The sequence below is a fragment of the Falco naumanni genome, chromosome 9, assembly GCF_017639655.2.
Source record: "Falco naumanni isolate bFalNau1 chromosome 9, bFalNau1.pat, whole genome shotgun sequence".
NCBI classification, from domain to species: Eukaryota; Metazoa; Chordata; class Aves; order Falconiformes; family Falconidae; genus Falco; species Falco naumanni.
In genome coordinates, this window is record NC_054062.1 from 40,692,302 (window position 1) to 40,717,270 (window position 24,969).

The 24,969-nt window shown below is 43.0% G+C and overlaps 1 protein-coding gene across 2 annotated transcripts; it reads left to right on the plus strand.

Annotated features, from left to right (window-relative positions):
- Nucleotides 1-433: 433 nt before the first annotated feature.
- Nucleotides 434-17,726, plus strand: GPRIN2 (G protein regulated inducer of neurite outgrowth 2). 2 transcript variants are annotated; one of them, XM_040605409.1, is made up of 2 exons: nucleotides 434-907; nucleotides 15,046-17,726. In XM_040605409.1, exon 2 carries the CDS (start codon nucleotides 15,062-15,064, stop codon nucleotides 16,853-16,855), a length of 1,794 nt encoding a protein of 597 aa, XP_040461343.1. In that variant the 5' UTR covers nucleotides 434-907; nucleotides 15,046-15,061; the 3' UTR covers nucleotides 16,856-17,726. The 2 variants fall into 2 exon arrangements, with proteins under 2 accessions (XP_040461343.1, XP_040461342.1); XM_040605408.1 differs by having other exon boundaries at nucleotides 434-760.
- Nucleotides 17,727-24,969: the final 7,243 nt, after the last annotated feature.

A 24,969-nucleotide genomic window follows, 5' to 3' on the forward strand; every position in this document is an offset into this window, starting at 1 on the left:
TCGACAGCTCGTGCGGCACACTGCTCTGGTTATTCCCCCCCTACTCAGCACAAGCAATCTCGCTCTTTTTTCAGTCCATTGGGACACCCTTGTTCCCAGCCCATGCCTATACAGCTGATGTGTTCTGGGTTTGAGGGTTTTAGTTTTGGGTTGGGTTGGGTTTTTTCAGCTGCCCCAGATGACCAGAAGCGATGGGTGTTTCCTACTGGTGACTCCACATTTACACAAGGGTAGAAACTGAACGTAGCCAGGGCGGCTTGGCCCAGGTGCCAGTTCCTTGGCATACCTTTTATAATTTTCCTTTTCCCCTTATCATTTCTGTTCTCCCCCCTCTGCTCCTCCTCTTCCTGCCCCTCTCTGCCTCCCCTCCCCGTGCCTCCCTGGCGGCACTGCCGGCTCTGCACAGGCCCAGTTTCTCTAATCGGATGAAGCCGCAGGATTATCTCTCTCCCTCCCTCCCTCCTGGGCTCCATTTTATTTCCTCTCCAGCCAAGAGGGGAGGCAGGAAGGGGCGTCACGTCCAGGCAGAGGAAACCCCGTCTCCCAGGCTCCTGCCTTTGATGCTCTCTAACAATCCCTCCTCCTCCCCCTCAGCCTACCTTGGTGCCAACAGCACAGGCGGACCAAGGAGCCCAGTTCCCAAAGGAAATCCGAACTCTCTTGCCTTTCATTCTCCTCAGATTTCTGAGCATCTGTTTTAAATCCCCTCCAAGTACGTTGGGCAGGGAAGCTGGATGTGCAGTCCCTGAGGAGGGGGAAGGTAAGGACCACGGAAGCCATGTGTTGCCCGTTCTCTCCTCTCCTGGGAGGACGCGGAGCCCTCTCCGTTGTGCCAGCAGGTCTCTGAGAGTAACAAAGCCGATGAGGGGAAGGGAGAGGAGCGGCACAGAGACAGACCCAGGCTTCTGTAAGTGCCGTGTCGGCAGCAGGGGGTTGGTAGCCGGGCTGAAAAGCCGAGGAAATCGTAGTTTTCTCTTTTACTACATTGACGGGAACTGTGTCTCTGAGCTTTGATTGAATTTCATGTAGTTCTGCAGGAGATGGGGGTTTTGTGCTGGTGTATTTCATTTAGATGTGTATGTATCTGTCTTTCAGCAAGTGTTGCTCAAATATCCTTGTTACTGTTTCTTTGGGGGAGAACCCCCCCAATCCCATTCATCTTATTCCTCTGCACATCTACAAGTTTATGAAGATGCTTTTTGATGATCTTCTGTGGGTATGTCGGGGTTTTGATACTAAAAAAAGAATGAAAAGGGGTAAATTGTATTGCTTTAAATTGTTACCTTTTTAGGACTAATCTGCCAGACAATGGTTTCCCTTTTTTTCTTCCACCATGCCTACCACATGTTTTTTGAATTCCTAAGAAGTTAATATCCAACACAACAGAAAAGCTGAGGAATATTTCAACGCCACCTGCATATCAGCTTTGTTTAATACTCTTCTTTCCTAGATAAATGATTATCACTATTTAGAACAACCAGTAACATTTTCTCTTAAACCAAAACGTGTCTTTTCTGAAGTCAAAGGTTTGATTTGGTTTGGCTTTTTGTTATCACTAGAGTAAATGTTTTAGATCAGAAACCATAGCAGGAGAGTGTTTTGCGCATATGTTGTAGTTTATAACCTCCTGTGATTAAAGGTAAGATTTTGTGCTGATGCACTTCTGGATTTTAGGGGAAGAGGTTTAAAAGGGAGGGGAAGAGCCAGTAGTTATTTCTGTTTAGAGAACTCTAAGCATGAAAGGTGACTGGAAAGATAACCATTGGATAAATATATTTTGTAAGATGTTGATCTTGTGCATAAATGAGATGGACCATATAAAGACCAAAACTTACCTCTTTTCCAGCGACTCATGCTTCAGAGTAATCATCCAATGCCAAAATATCAGTGATTTCCTTGCACCAAGCTTCCAAATAGTGGTTTGCATGTTTAAGGTTAAGCATATGCCTGAACGTTTGCAGGACATAGACTGCAGTAAGATTCGACTTCAAAGACTTTTACACGGAGTAGAGTCTTTGTGTAAAAGAATTACGTTTGGGGAAGGTTTCATTTAAGAGGGTGGATTAGATGAGGGCTTCATGTTTTCATGCCATGGCTCAGTTACTCTGCAAAACACTCTTCCCTGATTATAGGGTCTTGTTGATTTTTACTGTCTAGACATTTTATCTTAACTGTACTCTAGAGAGAGCTGCAATTGCAGATTAGTTTATCTGACACTTATCTAGGGCTGCCCAAACAAGAGCAGTAAACTGCATACAGCCTTGTGATGTCTGAACTGGTTTACAACACCAAATATGATAATTCCCCATTAGGCAACCATACCGAACCCACATTTCTCTTTCTATAGTAAACTATGCACATTCAAAATACACTTGAGAAATAAGAGGGTATGAGGGAGGGTGGAACGGAAGGAAATTGGTATTGATGGTCATTATACTTCTGAAATTCAATCTTCTTTCTGTTAAGGGCAATGGTGAAGGGTAAACCCGAGGCAGCTTTAAAACACTCCAGATGAGCAGAGGTATTTGCTGTACCAGTGAGATAACATTACACCTGTCTGCAGGCTGGTTCGTTCTGTGCAGAACAGCAACAAAATCCTCTTCCTTCTTCAGCAGCTCTTCTGGAGGTTAAAGAGACTGAATTCTCCGTTCCTTTCCCCTGTAGTTAATGTTACAAAATGAGGATGGATTGTACTTGACTGGTCCCTCGTATTTGGATATTGCAAGCTGTTATACAATTTGCAGGAGAATGCAGCCTGGGAAAGATGCTTTCAAAGGCTCAGGAACTAGACAGACAGCTGTTAATGGTAGTTATTAATTTGCTGTGTTCTAGAAGTATTTTTTCCAATGAATCAGAAAAAAATAAAAATCTTATTTTTGTAATCATGTGCCATGGGTTTATCATTGCAGGCGTTCCTTAAGTCATTGGGCAATTTCATTACTTCCTAAAAGAAACAAAAGTTTCTGTCTTTGGCAGATGCATGTGACATTTCATTGCTTGCAGTCCCAAACCATTCTGGCCCAAGAACAGCAGTATAGCATGGATCAGGCTGCAAATGATGTTACACTCGAGGGTTTGCAGGCACTGGCCTTTTGGTTCATTCTTGCAGTTTCATTGCACAGTAACAAGAGGGTTTTTAACTTGTGTAAGCTGTAAAGCTGTATGCATATACCGTATCCTATGTGAAAACACTTCTTGGGCTATTAAAATTCAGGAAGACGTGAATCATCCAAACTCTTAATAGTCTATATTTTCCTTGTGGGGAGGGTGGTGGATGTTTCAGTGGTAAGAGCGATTGTTACTGTAAAAGCAGAAAGAGGGGGAGAATGGAAAGAAATGTTGGGATACAGTGCCAAGGAATACCTGCGTGAAGGCAGTGAGCAGAGAGATACTAAATGAGCCATTCTCTGGTTCAGATAATTTGATGTGGTATTTCTTACAGATGCATTATGACTACGGAATTAATCTAAAGCTATGCCGCTGATAGTTCATATCTATGTTAAGAACTGTCCTTTAGGAGTATCTTCTGATTCCTTAGTGGGTGGTGGAGAAGAAGGTGGTCTCCTTTCTTTGCAAAAGCTGTTAAAGTTCTTCAGAATAAAGTTCCATTCACAGAAATTATCTTTAGCAGTAGGAACCACAAAAAAATATTTTGGGTCTGCTTAGGTGTATATACTGAGAGCATGGGACGGGGGACAGGCTAACTAAATGAAGACATCAGCCAGGTCTTTGCTAGCGTGGTGTTGAGTGTGAACATTAAGCACATGAGTTACATCCAGGTGTCAGCCTGCACCAAAAAAGCGTTGTAAGAAAGATCACCTTTAAACTGGCCTGTCCCATCCCTGTGTGCATCTTTAAAGTAGTATGTCTTCCAAAATTATGGCTCAGCTCTTGCGCAGTGTAGATCTAATACAGAAAAAGGAGCCAGTGCATTTCTCCATCTGCAGAATATTTGCTAATTAAGCTTTAGCAAGGGTACACCTGAGTGCAAATGAAGATTAATGGGATTGAGCAGTTGTAAAACCTTCATTTGACTTGGAGAGCTTTACTCTAGTCAACAGTGAATGAAACTGGCAGAACCCAGTTCATCTGAGCTGCGTTGAAAGATCTGACTTTGTTTTCAGCTCAAACTAAGCAGACCAGGTGTGGAAATTGGAGAGATGATGAATGCACAAAGCCACGCTAACTCTTCTAAACTGATATTATTTTTTTTTTTAGACTCTTAAAATTATTTTATTGGCTTTTGCAATGAATCTGCTGGGAAAGTTCAGTGTTTATGACTGAACAGGGTAGATAAGTACGTCTTGAAACGCTGTCAAGGAAAAGGATACATCTTGTTTTAGAAGCTGTATTTGGTTCTCAATGGCCTCTAAACAATGGAAATAGTGCAGTGCTTTTCTTGATTTAGTTACAAGAAAGGGCTGACAGACTGGAAAGAAACTTTTGGAATTCGTTGCCTCATTCCAATGTATCACCTTGCCTGTAGAGCACAGGGGTCAGGTTTGTGGTTCCTTTCAAAAGTCATTCCTATTTCACCTTGTTCCAGTAAAAGGTAGACGTTCTACTAATCAATCAGACGGTTTAATATTGCAAAATGGTTGCACATTCTTTTGAGGTTCAGGATGAGAAGCCTCATGAAAACTTCTCATTGGCAAAGACAGGTAAAAGCAAAAAATTATGAAAACAGTTAAAAAAATAATCATTGAATCATTCAGTTTTGATGGGACCTTGGAAAGTCATCTATTCCAACCTGCTGCTCAAAGCAGAGACAGCTATGAGGTCAGATCAGATTTCTTAGGATTTTGTCCACTTGGGTCTTGAATTTGGTCAAACTAATGTTTGACAAGTGAAGAATTCCTGTAATGGAGACTTAATTCCTTATAACCAGTGCCTCGTTGCTAGTGGTTAACAGCAGACATTTAACGGGTTACCCTCTAGCTGCCCATCGCAGAGGTGGGGTCTTCATCTGCCGTGGTGATGACAGGAACCCGCTTTGTCTCGCAGCTCTTGAGCTGCTCTGCATTTATACCGCAATATTTTGTGTTTCTGACATTATTGACTGTTAATAAGGAAGCAGAGACTTCTGCAGCTCATTTTGTGGTTGAGATTAACCAAGAGGAGGGGAAACTTGCTTGTTTATATAGAGCAGGGTGTAAACAGAAGTTCTTGAGGAACTTCTTCACATACTCGGATTTGACAAAACATTTGCAAGCTTTAGTCAGCTGCTTTACCATATCTTGGGGTTTCTCTCCTTAAGGTCTCTGGTGTCAAACAAGCTTTGGATAGCATCTTGTGAGCACGGGCTCTCCTCTAGCCAAGCTCTAATGTTTTTCTTCTCTTTCTTCTCTTAGTCCTGAGAGAGTAGAGAAGCTCCCTTTCATCCCTTTCAGATGTTTTCTGAAAATAGATAAGAGCTTCCCACATAGTTCTGGTTAGACCACAGTAATTGGGACAGTTGCTTTTTCGAGAGAGACACCACACTTTGACATAGTAACTGTTATTTAAATATCGAGTTTGATAAGGAAATTTTTTCTTCTTAGTTCCTCCCATATTTTTCGTTTATATCATTTCAGAGCTAGCTTATGCAGACAATGGGAACTTTTAGCAACGCTATGAAATGTGGTTATGTAGCCTTCTTTTGAGTCCTTTTCAATACTTACTTGACTACATGTGTGCAGCACCACTTATCCCTCTGGACAGAGACTGCCAGGTCTTTTCCAGCTTACAGATACACAAAAGACAGCTTGCAGCGTGAACTGAAAACATAAATGTGTCACAGAATCCCTCTGCCAGACAGATTTTAATGAAAAGTTCATCATAGTAAATAAAAGCTTGTGAGTGAATGTAGCACTGCAGGGCGACGTGGTCTGCAGTTGTGACAGCTCTGCTCATAAAGAGCCTATTTATAATAAATCATTGCTACATAATATACCATGCATATGTAATATGCGTGGTATTAGCATGCATATTATATATACATTATATACATATGATACCTAATTTGAGAAATTCCGTTAATACTGGGTTTATGTACTTGAAATCCTGCAGATTACTCACCCTCACTTGACGCGGGGAAGCTAGCGGAGGGGCTGCTTTCAGCAAGTGCTTCTGAGGCACCAAGAGTGTGTGAACGTTACCAGTGAGATGAGTTTTCTGCAACTGCAACCAGAATTTCACATAGAGATGCTCTATTTATTTCTTTCAAACCAAATATGACAAAAGAAAGGCCAGAATATATTCTTCTCAATGTCTTTTATTTAATAGCTTTCATTCTGGGATTTCAGAGTGCTCTGGAATCATGAATTAAGCCTTTAAATGCCTACATTAGGGCTTCTGCATCTAATCCCTGAGTCACAGAGGAGTAAACTGAGTCACAGAGGGAATGGCTTGCTCAAGGTCATACAGTGTGTCAGTGAACACAGACAGAGGCAATTGTTTCCTCTTTCTAACCACTGAGCAATTGTTTTTATAATCTGGGTCAGTCTTCTGACAGTCTTCTCCCTACCACTGCTGACAGCAGCTTCTGGAGGCAGATGGATTGCCTTTTTGAATCTTTCTTTTCTCCAGTGTTTTGTGTACAGTTCATAAACACTGTCATTAAATAAAGAATTAAAGGGTTGTTTGGGTTTTTTGTACCTCTTGTGTATTGTTCAATCACAGGGAAAAATACGGGAACAAGAAATGAGGATAAGTTGCTAAGTCTCACTAGGTAAGTTGCCAAAGGTTTTATTCAGGCAGGAAAGCAATTTAACTATTCTACATGTAGAAGAAGAATGAACCATCTTTGATTGTTTCGTTGGTGCATCTTTCAGTCTGTAAATATTGTCTTCCTTTATCCTAACAGAGATGTTTGGAGAGCTTCAGATTGCTGTTACTTTTGTTTATGTCACCATCGTTCCCATTTGCCGCTACAGGAGTTGCCATCCTCAGTAGGGATGATGCGTGAACGTGAAAAGCCACTGTACCTGCGGCGGTACCTAGTCAGGATTTCTAAGGCAGATTTGAGCTTCCTTTTCTGCTGTTGTAACTGGTTGTAAAGCTTTGGTCTTTGTTGGCATTTCTCTGGGAGGCCGGGCGCGTTAGGTGGGGGCTCAGTGCCGTGCTTTTGGCCTCCTCCTTCCAGCCAGGACAGCGCACCTGCTCTGAGAGCACATCGACCTTCCCGCAGAGCTTTAGGAGTCAGATGCACGTTCACTCCTCAGGGTGGGGTATCTCAGCCCCCTCGTATCCAGAAGTAACTAACTACAGTGCTGAATCCTGAAGTTGAAGCTAGGATACCCATGCTAAGCCACACTGAGTTCTTACCTTCCCTCTAACTGTTGCTTTTAAGCTTTCAAGCAAACAGCAAAAATGATGATTTGATTGTGTTCTACTAAAACCACATGTATTTCCAAGCAGATATTTTAATCGCTTGGCCAGTTTGGGTGGAGGTTGGTGGCCGTGCAAACTCCTGGCCTCGGGAATGCTGGGGCTGCACTCCCCTGCTGCCAGGCTGGAAGCGGGCTGGAAGCAGGCTTTTCGGTTGCTGTAGGATTTTTACGTTCGTGATGCTTCACAGGCAACTGTGATTCACACATTTTACTTGCTTGGGCCTCTGATGGGTAGAGGGTCTCGCTGAGCCAGCTGTGGCCCTGTGTTTTTGCAGAGTTGTGGGTCGGTGGCATGGCGCTGGGCGCGGTCTGCTCAGAACTGGGGAGCCGACCCACACCTGAGGGCGAGGAGCTGTTCAATACCAGACTGAGCCTGTCCCCTCCAGACTGGTACATGTGATGGAATAGGATCTGATCCTCTGTTGCGAAAAGGTTTGCTAGCATCTCTCTCTCCGAAATAAATGCAAATGTGAACAGGCCACTGCAAATTTTGTGCGATAAAGATCAATTCCTAAAATAATTATGACATGCTTTGCTCACAGGACTTCTGTACCACCAGCAGCTCTTAGCAGCACAAACCTGGCAGCTGAATTAAGTTTCATTCTGCATAATTCTGTTCTGCTTAAAGCAGAAAGGCAATTATATTAATGTACCACTTCTGTAGGCACACACTGTTCACGGTAAGCATGATTCTAGGTCAGTGTTGCCTGCTGTCATAATATTTGATGATTTTTTTATTAAAGCCCCAGCTGCTGGAAACAGCTGATTACATGACCGTATCAGCATATTTCATTTGTAATGAAAAAGTTTTAAGTCTTTTGGCTGAAGAGATAAATTTTAAAGAAGTGAGCTGTCAAATACCAATAGCGAGCGTCCAATATGACTACAATATCTCACATTTTAGCTCTGTCGGGTATATGTAGGGCAGTTTGTACACTGAGGTAGGTCTGTGTGCACATGAAGACACAATGGGAGTAATGTTTTGCTTATAAATGTCTTCTAAAAAAAGATCAAAATCCCAAGAGAACTTTGAAGTTGTTTCTGGGATGGATGATTAAATAAAGACAGGTGGTGAAGAGGACGCCTAGTTGCGCAGTGCATAGTGTGGTGGTGTCAGGGCTACACCCGGCACACGCCTCCCTTGCAACAGAGCGTACCCCTCCCCGCTTTTCCAATTATTTATTTACAGCCCCATGTGAATTCTTCTTCCTAGGAATTCAATTAAAGTTGTCATTAAAACAGTCTCCTTTGGTTCATCCTCCACAGGCTCTTCTCTCACAGCACTCTCATTTTAGCTTTTTTATTTTAGAATTTAGCATTCCCAGCTCTTCTTTCCAGGCTCAGGCACCGCCAGGACTGTGGGCTGCCCCTGCTATTTCTTAAAAGCCAGCGATCACCCTCTTGCATGACTTTTCTTATGATGCTGTTGGGATAATTGTGGACACAATGGTCTTGTCATTCTGCCTTAAGGTGACTGTATCAGCAAATGTTTGAATCTATTCACTTTCTGACATGGCAATGAGCTTGTTACCCCCTGCCGAGGCCGCTGGTAAGCAGGCTCCCCACGGTAACTTCAGCATTGGGGCATTGGGGGAAGAGGTCTCTGCTTGGCTCCTCGGTAAGGAGGTAGCTGAGGTTCATTAATCCTCAGGAAAAGGGGACTCTCTCCTTTTCCCTTTGTTGCCAATCGATGCAGAGAGAGCTGTCTGTCCAGTGTGCTCAGCTTTGGACAGGGAAAAGACAAAGTCCTTTAGAAAAGCCTGATAGCTAAAGTGATAATTAACAGAAACAAAAGAAAAGCTGTGACAAGTCAGCTTACACACACGTAAACCACACGCAATCTATGCCTTTGCTATGCTGCACACTGAGGATCATAACTCTTCTGCTCTTGTGTCAAATGTGCTCCTCTTCCTCTTCCTGCGGGTGAATTATGGTCCCAGTGACATGCACCGCTGTCACTGGTGCTTGTACTGGGGCAGAACCAAACAAGGATCCCATCCGTTTGCACAGACAGTATGCACTTGGCTGTTGTGTGCATCGGGTGGTATTTGTAGATGCCCAGATCAGTGTCTCCTGGAGATCTGTCTGACACTTGGAAATACACGGTGACCCAAAATATTTACAAGAGGGCATTAGCAGATTGAACTGAACAAGGCATAGTTAATTTATAATGCTATTCCAAAATGGAAAGCCTAAAGGAAGATGATGGATTAAAGGTTAAGTAATTTGGGTCTCAACCTGATTCTTCATTAATCTAGTTGCATTAATATCCTTGTATTCACAGAATTTCCTTGAAGTTCCCTGGTGAGTGATACCTTTTCCCCTATTTCAACTCCTCTATTTTTTCCCTTCCCTTATGCCTCACCGAAATAAAATAACAATTAAAAAGACCAAAACCTCCCTAATCCCAGGCACTTGAATCTCTAAGCTTTTTACCATGGCTAATCCTGTTTTGCCAATGCCTTCCAAGTGGCTTGAATCCCCCCGGCCAACAGTAGATGTTAGTGATTACTGCTAATGGACTGTTTCTTTGAAGGGAGTGTAGGTAGGGGGAGGCCATCAGGTCTACTGATGCTGGCATGTCAGTCTTCGTGTAAGTGCAAAACAGATCTTGTCTTGTGCAAGTTACCAGTAATTCTCAATGTGGGCAAGCAGGGATAAATTTTTAGACATGACCATACTCCGGTGTTTGCTTTGTTGAAAATTATTTTGGTGGTATGAGCCTCTTTAAAATGAGAACAGCTCTAGAAGAAATTAATGTCATATTAGATGATGTTCCTTTTTATATCCTTTTACCATGGCAAACATCTGCCTTAGAAGTTTAGTTGTAGATGCCAATAAGGAAGACACATTGCTTAAAATAGCAGACCTGAAGAGAACACCATGTGGACATGTTGCATTGCTTCTGGTACCCAAGGTAACTCGGCTGTTCAGGCAGAAATTTCTGTGCTGTATTTCTGTGTGTGCTGTCCTGTGTCCCAGGCAGGTGTCAGCAGTGTTTATGGCTAAGTGGCAGCTGCCCCTTGGGCTGTAATTAAAGTTCTGTCATTATAACCATAAACTGCTCTTGCCTTTTCAAATTTATAACCCAGGGTGTTTGTAACAAGATGAAATAGAGTTAAGAACTTACATATAGCAGCCATCAATTCAAGTAGATCTCGTAAGTTAGTTCAAATCACACTATTCTCCTTATAATAAAACATACGTGTGTTTGTCATGGAATTTGGTGCTATTGCAGAAATTCTGTTCGTCTGATGAAGCTGATTATTGCAGAGGTTACTGAGTGCTGATGCACAGTGGGGCCAGGATGGTGCAAATGAAGGAGTGAATTCTGGGCAAATACCTTGCAACCCCCTAATGCTGCATGTCTTCTCAAAAAGGGCTAATGCCTGCCATGGAGGGTCCTGGTCAGTACCCAAAATTAACAGTCATCATCCAAAAATTCTGGTATGCATCAAATCACCTATGTCTTCCAGATTCCACACTTGCATATTAATGCTGTCACCTCTGAAACTGGCTCTGATTTTATCACTTATTTTGCAGTCAGATACTGGTTTTGAAAGCATAAAATGAAATATATGAAGAAAAGAAATATTTTTTTTCAGTGTTATGATCAGTAAAGTGAAGACAGGTGAAACAGCCTGCTGTCACTATTACAGGTCTTGTTGGATTGTGGGTTGACCATCACGGTTGTATAAAGCAAAAATAAAGCATGGGAAACAGAGAAATAAGTCTCTGGCATTGCATGTATTTTTCTAGTAAATAGTATTAAATTTTAAGTGAAATTTCTCTTTGTCTCTTCCCAAATTCTGCAGCTAACTTGTACTGTGTAATGTGTTAGGCAATTCATACTGCATCACAATACACTTACTTAGTGCAGTAACAGCACTGATGAAAGAGCAGGCAGTGCCGTGTAACTTGTGAAGTTATAGTACAGAGCTTGAGACGGTACTCAAAAGTTCCTTTCCTGGGATAAAGGATCCAGCATTTGTATTACTTTTATGGCATTTTGTAGTTTTTTTCTTTGCTTCTTGGAGGAAATGCTAGCACAGCTGGATTTCTTTTGTTATTAACACATCGTCTTGTGTTAACGTCCCATATTACTATCCTTATTATGAAAACTATGATTTGTTTTGTGGATGTCTTGTTTATCATATTGCTCTTTTGAAGCCTGCCAGTGCAGGGAAGAAAGCAATCACTTGGGAATACATAACGTAGGAGCTAAATAAAATCATACTGAAATATCATGTGGTATGATTATATTTCATGAAAGCTTGCTCTATACGTTGACATGACTGTAAGGAACCACTCTACTTATATCCACTTGTGTTTGTTGTCAAAACTATAAATAAATGTACATGCATGGAATACAAAAATACTGAAGAATTCTAGAATCATAGTTAATATACTACTGAACGTCTTTTAATTGATAACGTCCATGATATTTAATATTCTAAGACTAAATTTACTAGTGCATTAAATAGGTCACAACTTTAATCATAAGTCATAGCAAAATAAACATTTGTTGCTTTAAAGTAGTTCAGTGGAATTAGTGAAAGCAGCCTAGATCCCCTCATAAGCTATCTGAAGCTAAGCCAAAAATAGTGGATGTTAATTCCATTTCTATCCTAATCCTTTCTCTGCTTGTCTAACAATTCTCTATGTATTCATAGCAGGGTATCTGCCTCAAAGTTCATGCTTGCTTATTTGTGCGTTCAGGTGTGGATTTCCTTTGAATGTCCAAATGAAAATATCTCAGTTCAACTCAGAATCTACAATCGGTATTTCTGCATAAAATCACTTTCCTGTAAGCTATGTATTTACTTTTTAAAAAAGAAAAGTTAAGCTAAGCAGTCTTTTCTGCCCAACACGCACAAAAAAGTTTCAGGTCCCTGAGTACCCATGAAGTCAGCCGTGTTTGTATCCATGTTTCCTATGGGTAATCCGTTCCTCATTAGCTGATTCACAAAATACAACGGCATTGCAGGACTGTGAAATTAGAGGCGTTCCATGTTTTGGGGTTGCTATTTTTTGATCTGTTTTTGTTTGTTTGGTTGGTTGGTTGGTTGGTTGTTTTTTTTTAGTTTGTCACATTGTTCTCAGTAGCAGCCCCCAGCCCCTCCCTGGACATGTGTTGGTTATGTGCTGGTATAACCATCCAGACACTTCTGCTTCCTTCCCCTTCTCAGAAACCATCAGCTGGATGCAGCCTGCATGAACTCGTGTAGGGAACAGCACCTCCAGTGTGTGTACGTGCAGTGTTGTGACTCCTCCGTAGGGGTGTATATACCTACCTGCAAGAACTTTTGCATACGCTGGGGAATGAGCACCAGCTTTGCACGTGTGAGATGTGGAGCCTGGGAAGGTGGATGAGGGATTATGTGCCCTTTCCAAAGCCTTAGGAAGCAGGGCATCATGCAGGTTTGCTCTGGGTTTATGCCACTAGTAAGTTTGTGGGTTTTTGCAGTGGGGAGTGGTCTTCTGTTTATTCCCTGTGCTAACCTTAGCAATCGGTGTGGCTGGGTTGATGATGTGGCGCAGGGAAAGCTAAGACAGTTATACAAAATAAAAAGAGCAATCAGGGTCAACAAGCTGACGCAGTTTGAGGCACACCTGCATGCTTGCCTGTGCTGCTGTGGGATGCTGTGGCAAGGCTGGACTGCAGCAGAGGTGAGGAAGGGCCAGGTCCACCAGCGTGAGCGATTCTGCAGCCAGCGCGCTGCGTGCGGAGCCCCACGTGTGCCAGGCTGGCTCGGGGCTCTGCCTCTGCCAGGCGGGCAAAGCGTGCTGCCGGTGTGAGAGCTCACAGGTCTCTCCGGAGTGAGTGGGGAACAGGAGCAGGGAATGGAGGGGGAAAGCAATAGGTGGGCTACAAACGGGGAAGTGTTCCAGCTGTCTGGGAAAATGTAGCGTTGGATTTCAACACAGTAGGAAAGAAAGTGCGTTGTTCTAAGGGAAGCTGATTCATCATGTTTGAATGGGGATTTGATTTCTTTTTTACCATTTCCCCCCTCCCCCCCTCCTTAACTATGTCCTAAAGTATCAGGTAAGATGCTGTTTTACTTCATTGATCCTTGTTCCTGTTGTTTTAAGGTCCCAAAGTCACAGGATAATTGTTACAATTGTGTTAGCATGGAACACTGGTCTGTCTGAGCAGAAGTGTTCACATGCTGTTGGTACTCGGTGGTTATAATGTTATACGTGTATTTGTAATGTGTAATATATGTAGCATTGGCCCATGTTTGGTCTTGATTTCAGCTGCGGTTGGAGTCTACGCGGCTGGAGCAAAAATAAATCTCTGCAGAGTTTTCTTTGGGGGTTTCGTTGCAAACCACACTAGGTGGTGTTTTCAGTGATGTCAATATACTTGGACTGTTTCATTCACCTGAATGTGTTTCTTCACATTCAGGTGATGAATCAATCTCAGATTGCTTCACTTCTGCCAATTACAGAGGTTTCTGCAGCAATGCTAAGTAAACAAAGCAAATAGAGGTCTCTGTGCCTATATACCCGTGTTTGAACCTTGTAAACTTTGTGAGAGAGCTCCTCAAAGTTTGCACAGCCTTGTATCTTCTGTAACGGGATATGTTTGAAGCTTCCTTTCACCTGAGACTCAATATTTGTGACTGGGGATTTCCATTAGTAAATGTTGTTTCATCCCAGTGTGTGCGAGAGCCTTTGCAGGCGTTATCTTTTAAGGAGATTAAATGTACAGTCTTCACCTTGCGGACAGCTATGCTCTGGTGTTTAATCCTATTGACTGCTCTGAACTCCATGGCAGACTATACCTATCTGTGTTAAGTGGCTGCAGGAGGAGTGTGAAGTGTTTTAAAACTGTCACGTTCCCAGTTCTTGCTTCTCTACGAAGTGCTGAGTACTCACACCGTGCTGCCCAGCATTTTTTGTCCTGGGACCACTGGCACTGACTCCAAACAAGCCTGGCAGAGCTCATTTCCTTGGGTTTCATCCAATTTCTACTCTGCTACAGGTGGTCAAAACAATTTTGTCCACATCTACTGCACACTTGTGTGGACCCTGGGAAAACAGTTCACTAAAATAGTGACGGTATTGTGGAATAAAATCTGAAGAAGCTTATTAGGAAGGGGAAGGGGAAAAAGGGAAAACTTGTTCAGTTGTTGAGACTTTGTTAATGCTTGCAAGCTCCAGCAGTGTTTGGATAACTTCTGAAATGACACTGTCAAGAAACTAAAAACTGAACAGTTTTTTGTTTTGACAAACCAGTTAGCATCGTTGCTTTAATAACACCATGGCAAAAAGCTATCTTGTTTAAAAATACTTCTGTCTTTGCTCAAGTTATATGACATCTCTGGACATTCCAAAAATGGCTCCAGCAAAATCAGGGGAGATGATACCTGGCAATGCTGAGACTGTTATTGTTAAAAGGTAGAAGATATTTTTTTTCCCCCTTTGTGTTTCGTGACATGTAAAAACCCCAGAATTTCAATAAATCCTGCTTTAATTCAGAGAAAAACCTCTTGTGGAAACTGAAAGTGGAAACTGGCCAGTGGCTATACTACAGTATAGTGCTTTTTGAAAAGTATTTGTGAGCTGTGAAAAGCAAGAAGCCCAGGCAGAAAGTCAACAGAGACTGTGGTTTGCAGTGCATTTATTTCCTGCTTAAATATCTTCTTTTTCTTCTCACCTTTTCTTGCAGATCTCTCTTTTTTGCCATGTCAGCTGACAGCCACCAGCTCCACACTCATTCCTACCAGGACTCACTAAGTTCTACTTGTTACAGTCTCTTGAATGTCAATAGTCACCCCCTGTCGAAGAGCTCCTCAAGTCTGGCTTATAGTGGGCAATCAAGTTTAGAGGAAAGTCAAAGCAACAAACAGGAGCTAAAGAAAAGCCACAGTAGCACCATCTGCCATACCCTGGGAAACAAGAGTGATGCAAGGAGTCCTGGGTGGTCCTTCTCACAGCCTGGGATGGTGGGACTTGGATCAGTGGTCCAAACCATGAGCGACCGGTCAGGCAATGACAATTCACAGAGCAGAAGTAAGACTACAAACCATATTCTTATCGCTGAAGAGTCCCCAGTGTCCTGGGAAGTGGGGGGCACTAAGATGTGTGTAAAGAGCAGCACTGTTGAGAATGTTTCTTCAGCCTGCATCGTCCACCAGCAAAGCATGTGTAAAATGGAAGAACCAGGAACGACCCTTCAGAGAAGCCACTCAGACCTAACTTGCAGTTGCAAACAACAGACCTATGTCACTCACGTAGAAACCAGTGCTGCTCACTCCAGCCTAAGTTCTAGCTGCAGGCACGATCCACCAATGGCTAGGGTGTCTTTCCAAACGCAGAGATATGGATCAGAAACAAATGAAAATACATCTCACTATCAAAACCTTGTGACTCATCTTACAGTTCTGCCCAGAGACCAAAAAGTACCCACAAACAGCTTTGACAGCAGCGGTATTCCACGTAACACTACTGTTTACACAGATCCTGGAACATTTCACGCTGCCGTGCTAGGACCCCACATGCCTGGAAATGGTTTCTCAAACAGGACGATGTTCAGTCAAGCCACTGGGATTATTCATGGTGGTCTGACTTACGGTACTATTCCAAACTCTGCATACTCCCCCATGGTGATGACGGTTCATAACAATTCTGCAGGGGCCTGTAATATACGGCAGGACCCTTGTATGAAGGTAGATGCCACCGTCCCTGCCTACTGCCATTCTTTGCCCATACCATCTATACAACTTGTGCCACGGTTGATATGCTCGGTTAGCGAGTCAGGAAAAGAGCAGGCAGCACCTGGCTATTTTCATTCCTTTTCTACTTCAGACATTCTGACATATCCTAAGCTGGTGTCTTCAGTAAGTGAATCAGGCCTGGATGCCAAGAGAGTCTTGAAGTGCTGTAGCATTCCTGGAGAACAACTGCAACATGCTCAACACTGCGCTCGGCCAGAGAGAGCTCCTCCAGAAACAAAGGCTGCCTGTGTTGCCCTTAGTAGCCAGCAAGGTGCAGACATGGTAATGACCATGAAGGATATGTGGACTATGACCTCTATGAATGATTTAACCAAAGGATTGAAACCAGCTCATGAGTTTAGAGATGCTGAGGTACAAACCCTTCCAACCATGGAGTGCAAATCCGTGGCAACAAGCCCGGCGGCTGCAGCAGAAGGCCACTCGCATGTGTTCCCCGAGGTGAACTTGGAGCAAGACTTGGAGGCCCCCAAATCTCCAGTACGTGAAGTGAGATGGGATGATGAAGGAATGACATGGGAAGTGTATGGGGCATCTGTGGATCCAGAAGTCCTTGGGTTAGCCATTCAAAAACATCTTGAGATTCAAATAGAACAATTCCAGACAGACCCTGCTCAGCTGGCTGGGGACAGTAATGAGGAGCCATCTTCTGATAAAATGGGGAAAAAAAGGTCATTCAGAACAATGATGCATTCCCTGAGATACCCGAGCTGTTGTGCTCGTTCCAGTACTGCAGTGGAGTGAGCACAGCTGTAGGATGTAGGACAGCTGTGCTGCTTTTAAATTGTAAATAAATGCTGACTCTTAAGTGTTAACACAGTACCTGTGGACAACCCACGTCAGGATAAATGGGAAAAGTTCAGTGACCGTCAAATGCACAGCAAAGCAAGGAAAAACCCGTGACCGGGCCATATAACAGGACGGGAGGTTGTACCTACATCATGCCATCTGAAAGCTCTTGGCTGTATTTAATGTAGCACTGTCTTATTCTTCTATGTTAGTTTTAAATGATATTGTAAGGAATGAGACTTCTTTTCTAAATGATGCATCTTTTTAAAATAATTTTTTAAAATAATTTAGGGTTAAGTATTTTAATAATTTAAGGTTAGAAAACAAAGTTAGAAAATGATGCTTTAATCAAAGTTCTTAGCTTTCGGTCCTACTCCCTTAAATTGTTTTGGGAGATATTTTGCTGTTAATTTATAATAATGCTGACTATGAGCCCACTTTAACTGTAGGCAAATGGACAACTAGTGTAATGCTGTATGACAAAGAATTACAACTGTTGCTACATAACTCTGAAGTAATTTCGGTATTGCAAGTCTGAACTCTTCCCTTTGCAAGCTGATGTACAGTTGGAGGATGCTCCTGCAACTTTCAAATTAGTTTGTAGTAATGACGAGATATATTCTAAATAATCCAGCACTGATGTTTACCAAGTGATTGACAAAAATGTACAGTATGACCAAAGATGACTCATGTGATGTGAATTACTTATTGAATGCTTGTTTTAGAGACATGGAACAAAAGCTGTTCACATTAGTCTGTCACGCTATCATACCCTACAAATCATAAGCAGTTTTGTTCTGCTTATATTAAAAGTAATTTCCAGTGAGTTCTTTTTATGTGCATCTATCCTGAACAGTGGTTATTCTGTTGTTGCATAAACCACAGGCAACTGTTTGCATGTAACCTTTGCTCCTCTTGTGTTCCCTGCCTGGTCTGAGTCAAGCGTCTGCTGAAAAGTGAGACTTTGTGCTTCGCCAAAGCACAGCTCTGAGGTTATTTGTTCCAAGTGCCTTGGTCATATGGGCAGCTTAAAGATTTTTCTTCCAAAACCAACTTTGCAATTTCCCAGTGAGAAACTTTTGATGATACTGTAATGCAGCCATAGCCCAAGGCCTGTTTGAAGTGAAAGGTCTGTCAAGGAAGCTGAGACTATTATTTCCAGTGTCGTCTGTGGCCTTTGGTCAATGTCTAAGCTTCTTTAGGAAACTAGGAATGTGCAGTGTTGTTTGATGAAGACAGAGGAGGAACATTCTGTCTCAAAGGAAAACTTGCCATATCAGAGAACTTACTGCTGTGGGATTATCCATTCTTTCTTTAAAAGTGTGTGGTCATGCTTTTGTTGGTTTGGTTTGGGGTTTGTCCCAGTAAGTTAGCAGGCTGCCTACAAAACGCTCGCCTGACATTTGTATATGAGCAGGAGCCCCTGCTGCTTAGGACAGCTTTAAAATTTCATCTAGAAAATCTTTAAATACAGGACCTGCTAGCTGGAATGTCCTGCGATGCACTAATTTAATAATGTAGACTAGTTTAAGAACAAATTCTAACTTCTGAACAAAGTGGAATTGAACAGAGCTGGCTCCTGTGAAACTCACTTTACGTTCAGGAGGCTCCATTCAGGCCCTGGGACTTTGGCCTCAATAAAGTCTGAACTCAAAATGAGTTTTATACAAACGGAGTCTGAAACCACTGGAATATGATGCCTTACTCAGGATGCCTCTATAGCTGTAGGCATTCAGGTTTCCACAATGATCCTAGATGTTGAAGTTCCTTTTATTAAAGTTTTACTAGAAGTAAAGAAGTGAAAAAAAAAGTCACCTGCTGTTATTTAGCGTTTAGTTAAACAGTTTTTATATGGGCTTATTTTCTGGTCCAGAGTATCATAAGCAGTACCAAACATTGATTTCATCCATTCTTCAAATATTACACTTTGAGAATTTTAAGCACTGTAATGGCCTAAACACTTCTGTTGTCTGTTACCTTGTCCTTGGCTGTGCAGGAAAATTAAAGATTGGAACAATCAAACTAAAGCTTTAATATAGCAAGTGACCCTTGCTCCCGTGACCGTCGTAATCACACTTTCAAGCTATTCGGCATACGAGTTCTCCTTCCCACCCCTGCCTTCCCAAGCACCCCTCCAAAATAAAGCCCCTAACTCTAGGAAGAGGCTAAAATAGGACCAGTGTCAAACTGGTCAGAAAGAGATAGTTTGCAGAAGGGACTGGAGCAATATGGCAGTCCCCCGAGTGCTTTGCTTGTTGTATACTGTAAAGGCTGGAACAACTCTTAGACTTCACACAGCTCTGGTGTGAATTACCTATGGTTTATATATTGGTACAGATTTGCTGTTATGGTGCTAAACACCGATTATCATTCCTGGGTGAGAAAAATAAATAACAAGTGAGGGGAAAGGACACCAACGATTTGCTAATCAAGAAAAACAGATGCTCGCTCATTACAGGCATGGTGAGTCTTTAGGATACTAATTGGAGTTGCTGTGGGAAACAGACGTATCGTTTGTGTTTGAGGATTTCCTATGCTTTTGCAAAGGTTAAAATACGAGGTATATTAATGGAGATCTGGGAAAAAAGCAAACAAATACTCATCTAAATATTAGCTACATGGGTAAAATAAGCTGTGTAACTTTTACGATGGATACCTCTTAAAAAAGGGAATTTGGATTCACTTTGCATTTGGGTTCAATTTTAAAAAAAATTTAAATGCGGTTAGGTTGTATATTAAGCTTTCTTCATATTAGAGCTCTGTTCAAGTGTTAATCTTGTAAACGTGAGAGCTCTTATCTCTGTTTTTTAATTTTTTCTGACTTGGAAAAATCCAAATCCATTGCATTCTACTTTTAAATATAACTAAAGCAGAAGGAAAACTTCCACTAGATTTATAACTGAGCAGGTCAATGCTGAACACAGATGCATGTCAAGCTAGGGTGAAATCAGAGTGCATTATTTCCTTGAGCCCATTTGAAAACCAGTTTGCATTGCATCGTGTTGCCTCTGCTCCCCAGCCCGAATGGTCAGCTATCATTTGCAGCTGATCAAGCTGGGGTTGCCTTTAGCACAAACCCTCAGTGAGGGCTGCACTGGCACACGAGGAACTTAACCCTCTTGCCTCAGTGCTCCTTCTTTCCCTTAAATACGGAACAGCCACCTGGTAATGCAGTGTTTTGGGTATGTTATGTCATCCCTGGACACTAAGTAATGTCTCTAGAAGGAACAAACTGTATATGATACTTGGTGGGTATGGGATTGATAATGGGCTGAAATGCTTAGGTCTGTGGTTCGGCACAGACTGAAACGAATTGATGCTAATATCACTATGCTGATGAAATAGCTCTGAAAAATGTATAACATTTCATTTCACTCTGAATTATTATCTTGCTTTAGTAACAAAGGAGATGTATCACAAACTTCCCAGCGATTCCTGCTGTCCCTAGGGTGATGAGGAGCCAGCCATGGGGATGGGGGTGTGCAGCTGAGGGGCTGTCCGAAGATGGCAACCCCGTGACGGGGTCCTGTGGGCTCTCTCTCAGTCCCAGTTCAGTCTGTGGTGGTTGCAGACCATGTGCCTTTGGCCTCATGCTGCTGGAAGAGACCTTTTACTAACACAGCCTGGATCCTGAGCTGGTTCTGCTAAGGACGGCCACACATCTCACCCTTCCTACACAAGTTTTACTGTAGGAAGCCCTGCTCTAGGGTAAGCTTATCTTCCTTCCAGAGGTAGCTGAAAAAATGATGTGTTGTACAGCTGAGCCAAAAGGCACCACGGAGCAGCACTGCTCCCTGCGTGTCCATGGTCCTCCGAGACAGGAGTCAGTGGAGAGGAAAATACAATTAGCTGTTCTGTACCCTCCTGTGGGGAAAAAAGCATCTCCAGTGTAGGGACAGGGGCATGTATTTCTTCCTGATCACTTCTCTGCTTATAGCCAGTAAGAAATAATGGCAAGCTGGACTAATTGCATTATTGGATAGACATTTAGTCTTTTAAATCCAAAGCAGTAACGACCTGTCTGGAGACATGCTGAGGTAAGAGGCCTTCTGGAAAGATGTTACTCCCTGTTAAAGATGGAATAAGAAAAACTGTGTAGCTTTGCTTAGGAAAAGTAATGTGTGGTAAGTTTGGGATAAAGCAGAATCTTGGATGGAAGGCAAGACCCAGGAACCCCAGCTCCAAACAGGGAGCAGGGCCAGGTGCCCTCCAGACACTGCTGTGGCCCCCTCTCTGAGGAGCTTTTCCAACTGTGAAATTGCAATGTTAATACTTCATTACCATCTGTTCCTTTCAGACATGTTGAGGTGATTAATTTATCTTCTTAAGCCCCTTGAAAATGAAAGCAGTCTATTAGTGCTAAGTAATGCTGTTAATTGGCAAGAGAGAAAGAGGCAGCCTGTGGGTTTATGAGTTGGAAATAAATAATTCTCATCGACTCCCACAGTACCAGTTAAATACCTTGGTGGGACTTGCTGTGTCAGTCACTTGTGTCTCCCTTTCAGGGGACTTTAGATCTGTAAAAGTGAAGCAAGTTTTGATTTCTAAGTTTTATTTCTTTTTCCTCCATTCAGAACTATGGATCTGAAATGAAGAATACAATGTGCCTTTTGAGCTTCTTTCCAAAGCCTTGTTATTTACGCAGGTCACAAGATCCAGCTGACCCTTTGCAAATAAGGAGGATCTAATGCCTGCGAGCCTGTGTGTAGAGCCCTGGGCTGCTCATGTCTGCAAGTACCGTGTGCCTGCTGAGGGAGGGACCCTGGTGCTTTCCACTGGTGTTCTAGTCCAGGGCATCCCACTCCCCTTCCCCTATAAACCACAGAGCCATGTGGTTTATAAAGGGGAAGGGACGAGTAAACTTTGTGGGTGATGTGTGGGTTAATGAGAATTTTATTTCTTTTCTCACTCAAAAAGAAACTTGCAGCCAAAAGTTCTGCCCGGTACAAAAATGGGTGTGCGCCTTTTTCACCTCTGCAAGCTGGAATGAGCGTATCCATTTTCCACGGGGCAGCAGCCCCGCTCTGGGCAAAACCAGTGCTGTGGGGTCATTTCATCCTCCTCTGGGAGCTCCTTCACAGGACTAAGCTCACGGCTGCTTGTGGCTTTTACTGCCGGTCTGCATCAGTGAAGGGAACGGTGCATATCCTTTGCTGTGGTCACTCGGATGCCCGGCTTCCATCTTCCTCTAGCTGGAGAAGTGCTGGGTTTTGAGCTGACAGCCATCACATGTACAAGGGCCAATGTGTTCAGATAGCAGAGAACTAAGCTGTAGCTTGTCTTTAGAAGCATTAATCCTATCTAATATGTGACCTAAACAGATGTCATCTATCTTACTATCAGCCTTTCAATACGCTACGGGCTATGCCACTCAGACAACATGAGAAGGAAGCTTAGAAAACAAAGGGGAGAAACAGAAGCAAGGAAATGACACTGCAGCTGTCCATCCTGTCCCGGCCACCCCCTGCTCGCCTAAGGGCAGAAAGGGCAACTCCAGCCACAACGAGGTCCAATGGACGATGCTCAGCAACAACAGTCGCAGGTGACTCAGCGGTGTGATGAAGGAGAGAGGTTGTCCCCCATGATGCTAAAAGCAGCGTAGCACCACGAATCTGGGTCAGGAGCTCGGGTGAACTCCTGCGGGCCAGGATTACATCTCCTAGCTCCACCTGGCGCACAGCCCAGCAGTGCAGACATACGCTTTTCCCCCTGCATTTTTCTGGTACCTTCTCACCTCCTACGATTTTAACTGTAAAGCAGAGATGGCGTCCCAGCTTCCTGCACCATGAACTTTGCCAAAACACCCTTTTGTTTGTGCTTTCCAGTGCACAACTGCTGACAGGCAGCTCTTTGCAGTCGACGAAGCACACAGAACTATCCAGGCTTGGGTGCCGTCACCTGACCTGCCCTGTACTTACTGCCCTGACAGCAACCGCAGGAGCTGGCATTTCTGGTCCTTCCCCTACCACAGACACAACACCCTCAGTAATGACACATGCATAAAGTCAGTCCTTTCATCTCCTCTGGCTGCTTTTTGTGATGGTTGTATACAATTTGCTTACCCTGTCTCTGGCACTGGCTGTAGTGCAAACTGCTTCGCTCCAGACTGGGAGCAGAAATTCCTGCATGTAGGTGAGTTAAGTGCTGTCTTGTGTTCACATTGCCTGGAAAACCCTACAAATGCCATTGACTCAGAGAATCCAGTTTTAGGAAAGCCCATACATTAATTTGAATTTATGATGTGATGGGTTATGTCGTAATTCCTTCCTTGTTTTCATAGGGATCTGTGTTTGTTAAATTTCATGCTTTTTTCAGCGTGGGACTCACTTTGATGGTAGAGTTAGGGGTTAATTTAGTGCATGCTGCTGTAGCTGCTTTCTTAAAAGGGATCTTGGAAAAAGCTGAGACAAGTGTTCCTGAGAAAGAAGAAGAGGCCTGTTTTGATTATGTTACCCATTGTTCAACAATCCACTTCCCCACTTAAGCAAGAGCAATCCCTAGAGCCGTAACATAGCATAGTTGTCAGATAAAACAGCCCTTGTGCTTTAAGCCTGTGCTGAGTCCTTTCCTGCTCCAGTTTTGGCTGGAATATATGTATGTCTGTGTATATATATATATATTTGTGGGGTTTTTTTACATGGTGTTGAGAGGGTCACATTCACAATGTTTAGTGACCAAAATCACACAGCTTGTTTCACTACAGGCTGAAACTACGTTTGTGACAGAACAAGTTTTCTGAAGGAGGTTGAAGCTTTGTAAAAACAATTTTTGATTAGTTACAATTGTTTGAAAAGATATGCTGTTTACATGCGCTCTCCCTCCCTCCTAGTGTGGGCCCTTCGGTGCTTTGCCTGAGCGCTGGTGCCAGGACCTTTTCTGGGGCTGCAGGACAAGCATCTCCTCTGCTTTCACCTTCCCTGGAGGCCCTTCCCTCATGTTTGTGTTGGCACCAGTGCCCTACTTGGGGCACCAGGTCTGTGCCTTCCCTGCGCATTTTCTCCTCATTAGGTTCTTACTTAAGTCTTTTGGGTTTTCTGTCATAGGGAAGTGGAATATCTGGGTATTACATGCCTTTATACAAAATAAAGTACTTCCCTCTATGGGGATATTAGATTTGGAGGTTTCTATCCTGTACCGGACACCAGCTCTTTCCTGTATCACTTTCCCACCTTTCTAGTGTTGCAGAAGCCAACTATCTTCTGCCAAAGATGATTAAAAAATAACCTCACCAGGTTTAACTCATCTCCTCAACCCTGCTGTAACAAGCAGGAGGTGATGAACGATCCAGAGAAATACATTGTGCAGGATCAATTGCTTTTTGTTTGTTTGTTTTCTGATTAAAATGCAAAGTGAGCCCCTGGGAATAAATGGAGTTAATGTCTTGAAACCAACTCAAATTTAGTTTCATGCAGTTCTTGAATTGCTCTACATTAGCCTGCATCTGAGCTATCCTCCAAGCAGCCAAACATGAAGCAGCTGCCCTGTCCCAAAAGCCAGTCGCTTGCAGGCTGAGGCGGGGTGTGTGTGTGTGTGTGTGTGTTGAACCACAAAACCCAGCTCTTTGGGAAACTAGAGGTCTCTGAAATTTTAACAGTGAGCTTCCATGGGAAACTTGCCCATTGACGTTCTGATTTCTTGAATTTACAGCATTTTTAGCATCTCAAGTGCGCCAGGCAGTTATTAAAAAAATGACATTGTAGTGTATGTGGAACATGGCTAAGGATTTATGTTTAATATTTCATTCTTCTTCAATAGTTGCAGGAGCCACCAAGTCTAGGATCAGTGAATCACTGTTGGGATATGACTTTGCTTATTGAGTGTTTTTCTCTGTGTATTGTAGACTGGCCAGCAAACCGTGGCAGAGTGTTACTTTCAGCCAAACACCGCAGGGAGAACTATATCAGGCATTGAAGCAAAGCCACGCTCCCGGCCTTGGCAAATCTCCTTGCAGGTATGCACAACCTTTAAGACAATTTTTCAGTAATATAAATATCACCGTCTTGGAAGAGGTTGCTGATGAAGTCAGTAACACACTTACTGACAAGTAACACTTCGGCACATTTTTGTGT